This window comes from Nomascus leucogenys, chromosome 4 (genome assembly GCF_006542625.1).
Source record: "Nomascus leucogenys isolate Asia chromosome 4, Asia_NLE_v1, whole genome shotgun sequence".
Lineage (NCBI taxonomy): Eukaryota > Metazoa > Chordata > Mammalia > Primates > Hylobatidae > Nomascus > Nomascus leucogenys.
The window spans coordinates 120,635,252-120,648,079 of NC_044384.1; the positions used below are offsets into that span (position 1 = coordinate 120,635,252).

The 12,828-nt window shown below is 39.7% G+C and overlaps 1 protein-coding gene across 1 annotated transcript in view; it reads left to right on the forward strand.

Moving 5' to 3' along the window:
• Window positions 1-12,828, forward strand: part of GADL1 (glutamate decarboxylase like 1) — a 169,762-nt gene that overhangs the window by 91,743 nt on the left and 65,191 nt on the right. Inside the window, exon 12 of the mRNA XM_003256803.2 lies at window positions 1,729-1,928. Within this exon, the coding sequence (XP_003256851.1) occupies window positions 1,729-1,928 (200 nt within the window). The remainder of the gene's footprint in view (window positions 1-1,728; window positions 1,929-12,828) is intronic.

Consider the following 12,828-nt stretch of genomic DNA (forward strand, 5'->3'; position numbering starts at 1 on the left):
GCCCAGCCTCATCAGTTTTATACTCAGTTTATCGTGGATACTGGGTGAGGGGCATATTGTAATTCTTGGTTATATTTGGTATATAATTTCTCTGCAGTATAAAATCATACTTTTTTGTAATGGAGTATGTTTAGATCCAGACTAGTATCTATACAAGAAAATGTTGCTTAAGTCAGCAAACTTATGCTTTCATTTGAAATGAGATACCTTGAGATTTCCTTTTCATTCAACTAATTAGCACAAGTTGATTAGTCAGATGAAGCACATTTAATACATTGTGATCAGAAGGAAACATTTTCTAGGACCCCCATGTCTACTGAGAAGGTTTTTTTGTAGCTTCCTTTATAGCACTAGTAGTTTTGCATTGTTAAAGTTTGGAAAATGCACCAAATGAGAAGCTCATCTAACTGTGTTTATAATATTCATACCACATGTCAGGGCATTGGGAGTGGAGTCATTGTCTTGATAGCTTAATGAGTGCTCTGTGCCCAGCAATGTTAAGCTACATGGATATAACAATGGATAGGAAATGATTCCTGCTCCCAAGAACCGCTTGACCACACAAGGAGAGAATATAGGTAGTGACTGCTCATTGCATGGGGAAAGCACAGGACCAAGGCCAACAAATGCAGCCAAATACCAGTTATTCCTTTGAGCCCAATGAGATGGGGCAGATGAAGCTGAAGGGGAAGAAAAAGTTGAGATGGGACCTGATGGAAGGGCAGACCTGGGAAAGAAGGCAGGCGATGCTTAGTGTCAGTAAACTTCACAGCTTATAAATAGACTGCATATATTCTTTTGAAAGTGTCAAGTGTCAAAATAGAGAGTGAGATTCAAGCAAATGGTATAAGAAAAGACATAGATGAGACATGATGTAGTGGTTCGGGGACATTGAGCACATTGGCTCCACTGAGGAGCATAAGGATCTAAAATATTTTGGGGGAGTTGTCAGCGCTGTAAATGATCGATTAGGAAATCTTGGCTTTTGTAGACACTAGATGACACTGAAGACAGCATGGCTTCAACTTTAATGATTTGAGGTCGAGGCAAAGGTCCTATAATCGTGATGAATAGTAAATTATCACCCACTTCTTAATGATAACAAGTCAGTAAATGAAAAAGCAATTTGGTTGCAAATAAAACCAGCATGAGACAAACACGAAAGGCCCTGTGGGATTATAGCTGATGTTTTGTGGTAGTGAAAACTTGTTGGCTGTTGTTTACCTCTTCCATAGCTCTTTCACTGGATTTTTATCCCTAAGTTATGTCGGGTCTAGCCTTTTCAAATAAATATGAAAGAGAAGATCTTAAAACCTAGTTTTTTGGCTTATGAAATTGTATAACATATGTAAATATGTTAGGGTTTTTTTTTTTCTGGCTAATGGAGAGCGCTTTGAGTTACAGTTTTATTCACACTGAAAAACTGGCCCACCTTGATGTCACAGTGATAATGACATGGTCTTCTCAGCTTCTCAATACTCAGTAAAATTGTGAAGATGGATTTTAGCATTGTCAACTCTGAGGTTTTGTTTGGTAACACCGTGGGTAATGTGTATCTGAAAGTCAATGTACAGTGATTGTATCTGATGTAAGGCAGTCAAAGTGAGATGTACATTTGGCACAGATAGTAGAATATACACATTGTGTGTGCACTTGTGTGTTTGCTTTCAAAAATCAAGTTGTATTTTAAAGTTTAACAGTCTTGTAATCTTTTTTTCTTTTACAAAGGATCTTCTTAAAAAATGCTACTCTGCCAAGGCATCTTACCTCTTCCAGCAGGATAAATTCTATGATGTGAGCTATGACACAGGAGACAAGTCTATCCAATGTAGCAGAAGACCAGATGCATTCAAGTTCTGGATGACCTGGAAGGCCCTGGGTACATTAGGCCTTGAAGAAAGAGTTAATCGTGCTCTTGCTTTATCTAGGTACTAAGCCTCTCTCTCTCTCTCTCTCTCTCTCTGTGTGTGTGTATGTATCTGTGACTGTCTATAATAGAAGACCTAAGTAATACTTGAAATGTGTTGCAAGTACATGTTTTCATTTGTGCATTCTTTATTTCATCCAATACACATTTTCTCAGTACCTACTATGTGTTAGGAATTATGAACAGAGCAGTCCTGCCACCTCCCTCCAAGATCCTAGTCTACTGAGATACACAAATGACCCTCCTTTTCGGCAAGGTCAGGTATAGAGTCTCCAAGACCAATCAGGAGGGCTCTCTAAGTGTGTTCTTGAGGAGCACTGGCAGAGGCTCCTTGGAGGAAGTAACTTTCAACTGAGATCTAATGAAGAGAAGGTGATACCGTTTGGCTCTGTGTCCCCACCCAAATCTCATCTTGAATTGTATTCCTATAATTCCCAGGTGTTGTGGGAGGGACCTGGTGGGAAATAATTTGAATTATGGGGGCTATTTTCCTCATACTGCACTGTGATAGTGAATAAGTCTCACAACATCTGATGGTTTTATCAGGGGTTTCTACTTTTGCATTCTTCCTCGTTTTCTGTTGCTGCCACCATGCAAGAAGTGTCTTTTGGCTTCCGCCATGAATTGAGGCCTCCCCAGCCATATGGAACTGTAAGTCATTCAAGAGGTGACTTGGGTGCTATTAAAAGCATTCCATTTTAGAAGGGAAACAGCATAAAAGTTTGGAAAATTCTCAGCCTGACGATACAGTAGAAAAGAAAAACCCATTTTTTGAGGAGAAATCCAAGCTAGCTGCAGAAATTTGCATAAGTAGAAAGGAGCTGAATGATAATCCTCAAAACAATGAGGAAAATGTCTCCAGGGCATGTCATAGGTCTTCATGGCAGCCCCTCCCATCAGACCCAGAAGCCTAGGAGGAATAAATGGTTTCGTGGGCTTGAGGACACACAGGGTCCCCAAGCTGTGTGCAGCCTACAGACTTGGTGCCCTGCATCCCAGCTGCTCCAGACATTGCTAAAAGGGGGCCAAGGTGCAGCTCAGCCCATGGTTTCAGAGGGTGCAAGCCCCAAACCTTAGCAGCTTCCACGTGGTGTTGAGCCTGTGGGCACACAAGTCAAGAATTGAGGTTTGGGAACCTCCACCTAGATTTCAGAAGAGGTATGGAAACGCCTGGATGCCCAGGCAAAAGTTTGCTGCAGGGGAGGGGGCCCTCATGGAGACCCTCTGCTAGGGCAGTGCAGAAGGGAAATGTGGGGTCGGAGCCCCCACACAGAGTCCCTACTGGGGCACTGCCTAGTGGAGCTGTGAGAAGAGGGCCACCATCCTCCAGACCCCAGAATGGTAGATCCACTGACAGCTTACACCGTGTGCCCGGAAAAGCCGCAGACACTCAACGCCAGCATGTGAAAGCAGCCACGATGGAGGCTATACCCTGCAAAGCCACAGGGGTGGAACTGCCAAAGGCTATGGGAACCCACCTCTTGCATCAGCGTGACCCAGATATGAGACATGGAGTCAAAGGAGATCATTTTGGAACTTTACAATTTGACTGCCCTGCTGAAATTCAGACTTGCATGAGTCCTGTAACCCCTTTGTTTTGACCAATTTCTCCCATTTGGAATGGCTGTATTTACCCAATACCTGTATCCCCATTGTATCTAGGAAGTTACTAGCTTGCTTTTGACTTTACAGGTTCATAGGCAGAAGGGACTTGCCTTGTCTCAGATGAGACTTTGGACTGTGGACTTTTGGATTAATGCTGGAATGAGTTAAGACTGGGGGACTGTTGAGAGGTTGTGATTGGTTTTGAAATGTGAGCACATGAGATTTGGAGGGGCCAGGGGCAGAATGACATGGTTTGACTCTGTGTCCTCACGCAAATCTCATTTTGAATTCTACTCCCATAATTCCCAGGTGTTGTGGGAGGGACCCAGTGGGAGATAATTTGAGTCGTGGGGGCAGTTTCCCCCATACTGCTGTCATGGTAGTGCATAAGTCTCACAAGCTCTGATGGTTTTATCAGGGGTTTCTGCTTTTGCATTTCTTTTTCTCTTGCCACTTCCATGTAAGAAGTGCCTTTTGCCTCCCACCATGATTCTGAGGCCTCCCCAGCCTCAGGGAACTGTGGAACTATAAGTTCAATTAAACCTTTTTCTTCCCAGTCTCGGGTATGTCTTTATCAGCAGCATGAAAACGGACTAAAACAGAAGGGGAGAAGAATGACCCAGGTGGAAGGAGCAACAGGCCCAAGTTTCTGGATGTGAGGTGACGCAAAAGTCTGGATGCGACATTAAGGACCTGAAAAGCAGATAATCTGTGAGTTGTGGTGGCAGCTTAAGTCTTGAAGGGAAAGGCAGTGTGGAAGTACCATGTTTACTTGCCTTGTAGTAACATTAGAAATAAAACTTGTCACACTTTCAAGAACATTAGAAAAGCTCGAGATGTAGGTGCCAGATATTGCTACTTGAATAGGACTGAACTGCTAAACTTAGATCAGTGGTGGACAAGCCATAGCCAAATTTAGTTGTAAATGTGTTTTGTTGGGCTTATACTGCTCAGGGTTAACTTTCATGGTGTTAAACATTCAAACATTTAAATATTTGAAGTGCTTTTTTTAAAAAATAAATTTCTCAAAAACCTGGATTTGCTTTTCTCAAAGCTTAGAATGCTCTCAGTCTCACATGGTAACAATTAGCTGAACATGATGATGCCTGACTCTGGAGAAACACAGTCCCTAATCATTTCTTACAGTTAAAAAAAAAAAAAAACAAAAAAAACAAAAAAAAACCCAAGCAACTAATCTAGCCTAATAGCATAGAGGTACAGACAACCTGGATTCAAGACCTAAATCCTATGTGACTGGGGCAAGTTTCTTAGCCTCTCTGCACCTTGGTTTTGTCCCAGTAAAATGATAATAGCACGTATCTCAAACAGTTACTATAAAGATTAAAGGAATTGATACATGTAGAACACTTAGATTAATGCCTGGGATGTCCTACATGCTATTTAAGTTTTAGTTATTATTTACTTAACTGCTTGGCCAGTATATAGGCATCAGGCTTTGAACTCTGGTTTAGATAGTCTTTCCTTTACTCCCTGTTAACAGTTCACTTGGAAAATCATGTAGGACCTTCTTAGAGATTTATAGCAATTTCTTCTTTCTATACTGGGAGTGGTATGGGTATTCTGAGCAACAAGCTCTCCGAATGTGTTAAAAAAAACAACTGTTTTCCCCCTAGAGGTCTAAATGTTGGCTAGCATGACTTTATATCATATCATAGTGGCTGGGGTGTTTGAGTCTACTCCCCACATGTCTTTCATATTCCTTGATCAGCATACTAGCCAGCACATATTCTTGAGATGGCCATGACAGAAGGCCAAGAAGGCAAACCAATTATGTAAGCCCACTTTAAACTCCTGATTGTATTGCATCTGTAGCTGATTGCATTGTACTCCTTTGGTCAAAGAAAATCATATTGCTAAACTCAATGTGAGGAGGTGGGAGGTGGGAAGTGCCCTCTGCCTTTTAGCAGGAAGAATTGCAAAGTTACATGGCAAAGGGCTTGGATATAAGGACAGGTAAAGAGATGGCTTTGGCATTTTCAGAAGACTTTTAGAAGTCAGTAATTCTGGTGATTATGGGTATGAAGCAGTTTGAAAAACCTGTGAATATGAGGATTCTTGGTAGTAAGCGGTGGAAACATTAACTCAAGGTATTATAAACAAAGGTAATTTAAGGCTTTTAAGACTAGTATAGTGATGACTTTCGGAAGGCTTGGTCTAGGTGCTTAAACAATATCAACAGTCCTCAGTCTCTCTGCATCTTGCAGTTCTGCTTTCCTTCAAGTTGGGTTTATTCCTATGGAGGAAGATGGATGCAAAGAGTGTCAGATCTATATTCTTCCAGGTTCAAGTTTAAGATCAAAAGGATAAAGTACTCCTCTCTCAACAATCCCGAGGAAAGTTTATTTGAGAGTGAGGTAAATATCCATCTCTGAATCAGTCATGGTTTCTAGGGCAATGTGATGCTCTCAGTAGTAATGATGATTCACCTGCTCTCTCTTGGCACTGGGGAGTGTGTCAATTCCTTTTTATAGAATGTGTACTGAGCCTAGATGAAGGTACCTTTGTTAGAGATAGGGTTAAAGTGCTTCTATTAGAAGTGGGGAGATAACCCAGTGGTGAAAAAACAAGACGGTCTACGGTCTACCATAAATTATTTATAGCTGCTCACTAAATTAGAAGTCCAGGAAGCTCTGTTCCCTTTTTGCGGATTTTCTTGCACTATTTAAATGGGGGTAGAATCTCTGCATTATTTTGTCTAAGCTTGAAATAAGGTTAGTTATATTTTATGATTGTATTTATTATAAAGTTAACATTCATCTCAGGGTGGAATTTAGTTTACAGTCTAAGAATACTTTCTAATTTCTGCAGAGAAATATCACAGGAGGATAAATGTTAACATTTCAATTCAATTCAACACTTATTGTTTGTAAATGTTTGTCAAGTTGAATTGAATTAACATTTTAGTGAGCATTGCTGCAGACTGTGACCTATGTTTAAATATTTGAAAAATAATCCCTCTTCTTTCCTGCTGTAACCCATAATAGTTTTTTTGCCTTAACTTTCCACACTCTTGATATCCAACAGTCTATTCCTGGGGTTGGCAAAAGTCTGCCTCCAATGCCAAGGAAAAGGGCAGAGTACTTTGAGGCATGTAATTTGGTATGAATGTGAAATTATACAACTTGGAAAGAGTTTCTCTAGAATTAAGATTTATAGTAAATTAGCAACAGAAGGGCTTTATTTTCGTGATTTATTTCTTTTCAAATTACTGATTCATTTGTAGTTCTGCTTTTTAGGAAAGATAGAATATTTTCTCAATTCTAGGGTCTATTCTGTTTGCTTAAGCCTATATGCAGTAGTATAGCAGGTAAATTGGCTCTCAGAAGGAAAAGAAAGCCCCAGTTTGTAGTGTCTGCCAATTTTCATGGTGTAAATATTTGTCATAGTAAATTGCAAGCTACCAATCGTAGTTGATGAAATTCCTGAATATTTAACAGTGGACTCTCAACCACTACAAACTAGCCCTAGACCACCACTGGTTCTGTGAGCCATAATCTTAACTCTTCCAGCTATAACCTTAACTCTTCCAGTCTTCTAACCATGTGCATAATGTGAAGTAGCATAATCAGTTCAAACCACTGACAGGGTCAAGATATTTCCCATGAAGCCCACTGATGCCCGGCAACTTGCTTCAGCGTTTACCAAATCAAAAGCATTTCACCCATGGTTGGAAGGCTCCACCTGGAATAATTCTAAGTCACAGTAACATTGTTTTGTTTCCAAGGAGTGTAACTTCTTTCAGTAGATAACTCCAGCAAAGTAAAGCTGCACATGATGATTGTATTAGTATTTGAGGAGCACGTTATTGGCAGGCTCTTATAGCTAAAATATCCACTTCCCTAGGCCCTAGGGTCAGGTATCAAATACTGGAAAAGCTGTGCAACTCTTTTCCTTTGATAATGATACAGGAAGAATTATACCGATTCCATAGAAATAATGTTTCCATATTCCTGAATCTAAATGGAGCTTAACTTTGAAGTTTTTTATTGACTAAGATTTAAGGACGAGATTTTGATAGACGAATGATCACTGCACCGATCAGATAGCCCTCTTTGTCTTCCCCTGGGAAAGTAAGAGCAGACACTTTCAAGAGGACAATGATTCCAATTTTATGGGTTGTCAGAAATTTAGCAAGGAAAAATTTAGTGCCTAGGAGACCTCTAAGGCTTTTCCTAATTTCCATTTGACCCTGTCAACCCAATTGAAGAGAGAACATTTCTCCCAGAAAATATTAATTACTAAAATGCTTTTTTTCTTTGGTTTGAAAATCAGTGACACTGAGAGCCTAAGGCAACATGTGATTACTGGGCATAATTGAAACCCAGGGGGATCAGGTTTAAAACTACCACTATGGCACAAAGCCAGTGACTGTACATTTCTGATATCTGCCTAGGAAAGTAAAAAATGTTTTACTATACTAGGTTACCTGTTGCTGAGGGCACCTTCTAGGCCTTTGTTATGGCATTCAGGTTAAATGGATATCTACTAAGGGATAATTTTTCAAGCACGCTTAGACATGACTCATGTCTAAGTCTTTTCAACAACAACTAACAGCTCAGGAACTCCCACTCTGCTACTTTGTTTGGTCTCCAGAGTATCATTTATCTATTCCCTTGACACACAATCTCTGCAATCATCTCTCAGATGGAAATCATTTCATAGACTTGTGTGGACACCGAGGGGTTTATTGTTATCAGTATGGAAAAGGTGAGCAGTTACACAATGGTGCTTTTGTGCCAGTGTATTTCTCTAGGTGATGGGAGGTACAGAGTCTGGAAGACTAGGGAACAGTCTTCATTTTTATTTTTCTTTATATTGGTGATCTTTTTAAAAGTTACAATTACAGTAGAATAGAGCACGTGGGTGTTTGTGATGAATTCCACAAGTCATGTGACATGTGCTGATATATGCAAAGCATATGGAAAGCAGATGGAAAAATCTCAGGAGTTCTGGGAGGCTCAATGCATCAGAAGAGATTTCAGATGAGACTACGAGAGAAACTTGGTCCAAAATGGTTCAGGGAGGCGCTAAGCGGCTGCTGAAGTAAGACAGGGACTGGAAAGGCTATTTTCAGAGAGGAAAGAATGTCTTGCAAAAGGACAAGAGAAATAAAAACAAAGGGCGTGATTTATATAACCAATCTGAGAACTGAGATTGTCTAATGTTAGAAGCATATTTGTAAGAAAGAAAAATTGTTTTGCAGCAAGTTTATCATTAATGCATTTGCCAAGATCAAGCCAGAATATTAATATGTTATTACCCCACAGTAGGATTGGTGAAAACTCTAAATATGTATTTTTTCTCTCTTTTATGCCAAGGTTAGTGGAAGGGACAAAGAGTTCTCTGAAGTTATTACTGCTTTTCGAGTCCACTTACTTGAATACCTTTTGATAGTAGTTTATGGTTTCTGCATTATGTCCCCAAACTGAACATACTTTTTTTCTGGCTTCCACCATGTAAGATTAGTTTATTAAATGTATTTTGTCTTTAGGCTGTTTTCATATATTGAAGAAAAAGTTATGAGGAATAAATTATCCCTGGAAACATAGGCAGAGGTGACTTAAAACGTTTTGGCTTTCCTCCCAACAACTCATTTCATTTAAGCATTTATTTAGGAAGAGGATAGGGTACTTTATAGTAGAAACACTTCTAAACCAGCATTTATGAAAGTGTGCTGTGGCCAGTAGACTTCCAAGAGATCTTAATAGATGATCCCTCAAAAAATAGTTCCATTGTTAAATATGTCTGGGAGATGCTAACTACTATATTATTCCTCTCCTGGAAATTCGAAGTACTCATTAGGACATTTAAAACTTTGAGAGGGCCTGTAATATAGAAGCATTTTTTAACTTTAATCAATATGCAGACACTGTTGATTTGCTCACCAAGGACCATTTTCTCTTGCCTGTAGAACGTTGATTTTGTTCACATAGCAATGTTCAAAAGCTGGGAACATTGGTTTAGTTAACCATCTTCCCCAATTATTAGTTTAGGAGATGGTATGTGGCTCAGTCAACAAGATACTGTGAAGACTTCTGGGGAAAATATTCTTCTCTAAATAGAACTTAAAAGTGCTTTTGCTATAGCCCCCTCTGCACTTTGGACACTGCTGTATAAGGATGGGACGTATGGAGCTGTAGCAGCTGCTTGTGAACATGAGAGGAAACCTCCTTAACACAGAGCATGGCTAGCTGAAATTATAGTAAATAACTGGTTCCTAATATTATTGAACAATCCAACCAGCTTGACAAATGGCCTTATGAATTAAGCCAAGTATAGTTTTTTGTTGGAGATCTTGCTCTCTCACCTAGGCTGGAGTGCAGTGGTACAATTATGGCTCACTGCAACCTCCACCTCCCAGGCTCAAGTGATCCTCCTTCCTACCTCAGCCTCCTGAGTAGCTGGGACCATGGATGTACACTTCCACACCCGGCTAATTTTTGTATTCTTGGGAGAGATGGAGTTTCACCATGTTGCCCAGGCTGGTCTTGAACTCCTGGACTCAAACAATCTGCCCATCTCAGCCTCCCAAAGTGCTAGGATTATAGGCATAAGCCACCATGCCTGGCCAAGTGTACCTCTAAGCATAGACAAAAATCAATCTAATTGATATGCCTAGCAGTGTTCAAACTTATTTGATAGTGGGACTTTTTATGTGGAAAACCTCTATTAAGATGGTATACCATGGAGCACAGTTTGAGAACTCTGGTGTAAGACCTTTGTTATCATAGTAATAGCTGCATCCCCTGTTGCCTCAAATCACCTCTACCTTCAACTCAGCTGGAGTGTTACACTGGGTGTATCAGTCCGTTCTCATGCTGCTAATAAAGACATACCTGAGACTGGGCAATTTATAAAGAAAAAGGTTCAATGGGCTCACAGTTCCATGTGGCTGGGGAGGCCTCACAGTCATGGCAGAAGGTGAAGGGGGAACAAAGGCACGTCTTACATGGCAGCAGGTAAGAGCATCTGCAGGGGAACTGCCCTTTATTAAACCATCAGATCCTGTGAGACTTATTCACTGTCATGAAAACCGCATGAGAAAACCCACCCCCATGATTCAATTACCTCCTACCAGGTCCCTCCCATGACCCATGGGGATTATGGGAGCTACAATTCAAGATGACATTTGGGTGAGGACACAGCCAAACCATATCACTGGGCTTTAACAGGCTCTGAGAGTGACTGCGATAGGAACATTACCCCAACACAAAGCCCAGATCTACGTGGTTAGCGAAAAGAGTTTTAACAGAAATAATTCTGTTTTAGGATGCCTTCCCCCCAGGAGCAACTTTAGCCAGTTTGACAAGCATTTTAAAATGATACTATGGTTAATACATACAAGTTTTGTGTAGTCATAACTTGTAAGGGAAGGATTTTACCAATTTTTTTGTACATCTTTACATGCATGAGGAAATGGAGGCAGGCTCAGGAAGACTTAGGAATTTGCCTAGATTCACAAAGTTATTTAGCTGCACAATTAGAATCTTCTAAAGTTATTCCCAAGATTTCTGGAGAAAGCTTTCTTCATAGCCTCAGTTCAGGATGAAATCATAACAAGCTTTTGAGTTAACAGATTGCCAGTACATTTGTGCCTGAAAAGGTGAGAAAAAGGATGGTTCACAAAGCTTTTCTCCTATAGGTAGGAAGTATATTCATCTATTTGTTTTATATTTTTAAGTTCTTTTTCAAAAACTGTACAAGTAACCACATATATGAAACTTTGAAAGGAGATATAAAAAGGGAATGGAAAACTCCCCCACCCCCACTGCATCTTCTTTCCCCCTCCCTCAGGTAAACGAACAATTTGTGACGTATCCTTCCATACTATTTTTGTATATACATGTGGATAGAGATTTAAAAAAAAAAAGTGTAAAAATTGAATCAAATCATCCCCATTTCTCAGAACCTCACTTTTATCTTTTACTAATTTATCATGATCATCCTGTGCTTTAAGTGGATATAATTCATTCATTTTAATAGCTGCATATTACATTATGTTGCTATAGTCAGCATTTTAATTCCCTATTTATGAATATTAATCTTGTTTCTAGTTATTTTGTATGGAATATACCTATACACCCACAGTACAGAGATTTAGATATAACAGCATATATGTGCACATATATTTATATGTACTATCTATCCTTGATATAACTTTTTTCTTGGTAGACCAGCATTTCAAAACTGGTTTGCTTGATAAGATGAGTATTATTAATTTAAAAGGTTTGTAGCAGCTTTCTATCATATTCTCACCACCACTGGATGTTGTCACTCTAAAATTTGTTTCTGGTATCATTGGGAAACATGGTTAATACAGGAATACTTCATTTTATGTGCTTACCCTTATTTTCCAGATATTGCGTTTTGGGGGTTTTGTTGTTTTTACAAATTGAGGGTTTGTGGTAATCCTGCATGGAGCAAGTCTATCAGTGCCATTTTCCCAACAGCATGTGCTAACTTCATGTCTGTGTTATGTTTTCGTAATTCTCATAAATAAAAATGTTTGAGTCATCAGTTCTGTTTGATGTTACTGTTGTAATTGCTCTGGGGCTCCATAGAATGCACCCATAGAAGCTGGAAAACTTAAATATTGAGTGTGTTCTGACTGCTGTCCAACTGGCCATTCCCCCCATCTCTCTCTTCTTCAGGCTTTCCAATTTTCTGAGACACAGCAATATCAAGATTAGGCCAACTAATAACTCTACAATGGCCTCTGAGTGTTCAAATAAAAGGAAGAGTCACATGTCTGTCACTTCAAATAATCTAGAAATGGTTAAGCTTAGTGAGGATGGCATGCCAAAAGCCAAGACAGACAAAGTTAGGCCTCTTGTGCCAAATAGCCAAGTTATGAATGTAAAGGAAAAGTTCTTGAAGGAAATTAGAGGTTCTAACTTTAGTGAATACATGAATAATAAAGCAAAACCACCTTATTGCTGATATGAAGGTTTTAGAGTTCTGGATAGATCAAACCAGGCATGACATTGCCTTGAGCCAAAGCCCAATTCAGAGCAAGACTAACTTTCTCCAATTCTATGAAGGCTGAGAGAGGTGCAGAAGATGAATAAGGAAAGTTGGAAGCTAGCAGAGGTTGGTTCATGAGGTTCGAGTACAGAAGCTGTCTCACAACATAAAAGTGCAAGATGAAGCAGCAAATGCTGATGGAGAAACTGAGCAAGTTATGCTGAAGATCTAGCTAAGATCATTGAAGAATGTGGCTACATTAAACAGGTTTTCAATGTAGGCAAATCAGTCATATTGGAAGAAGCTGCCAT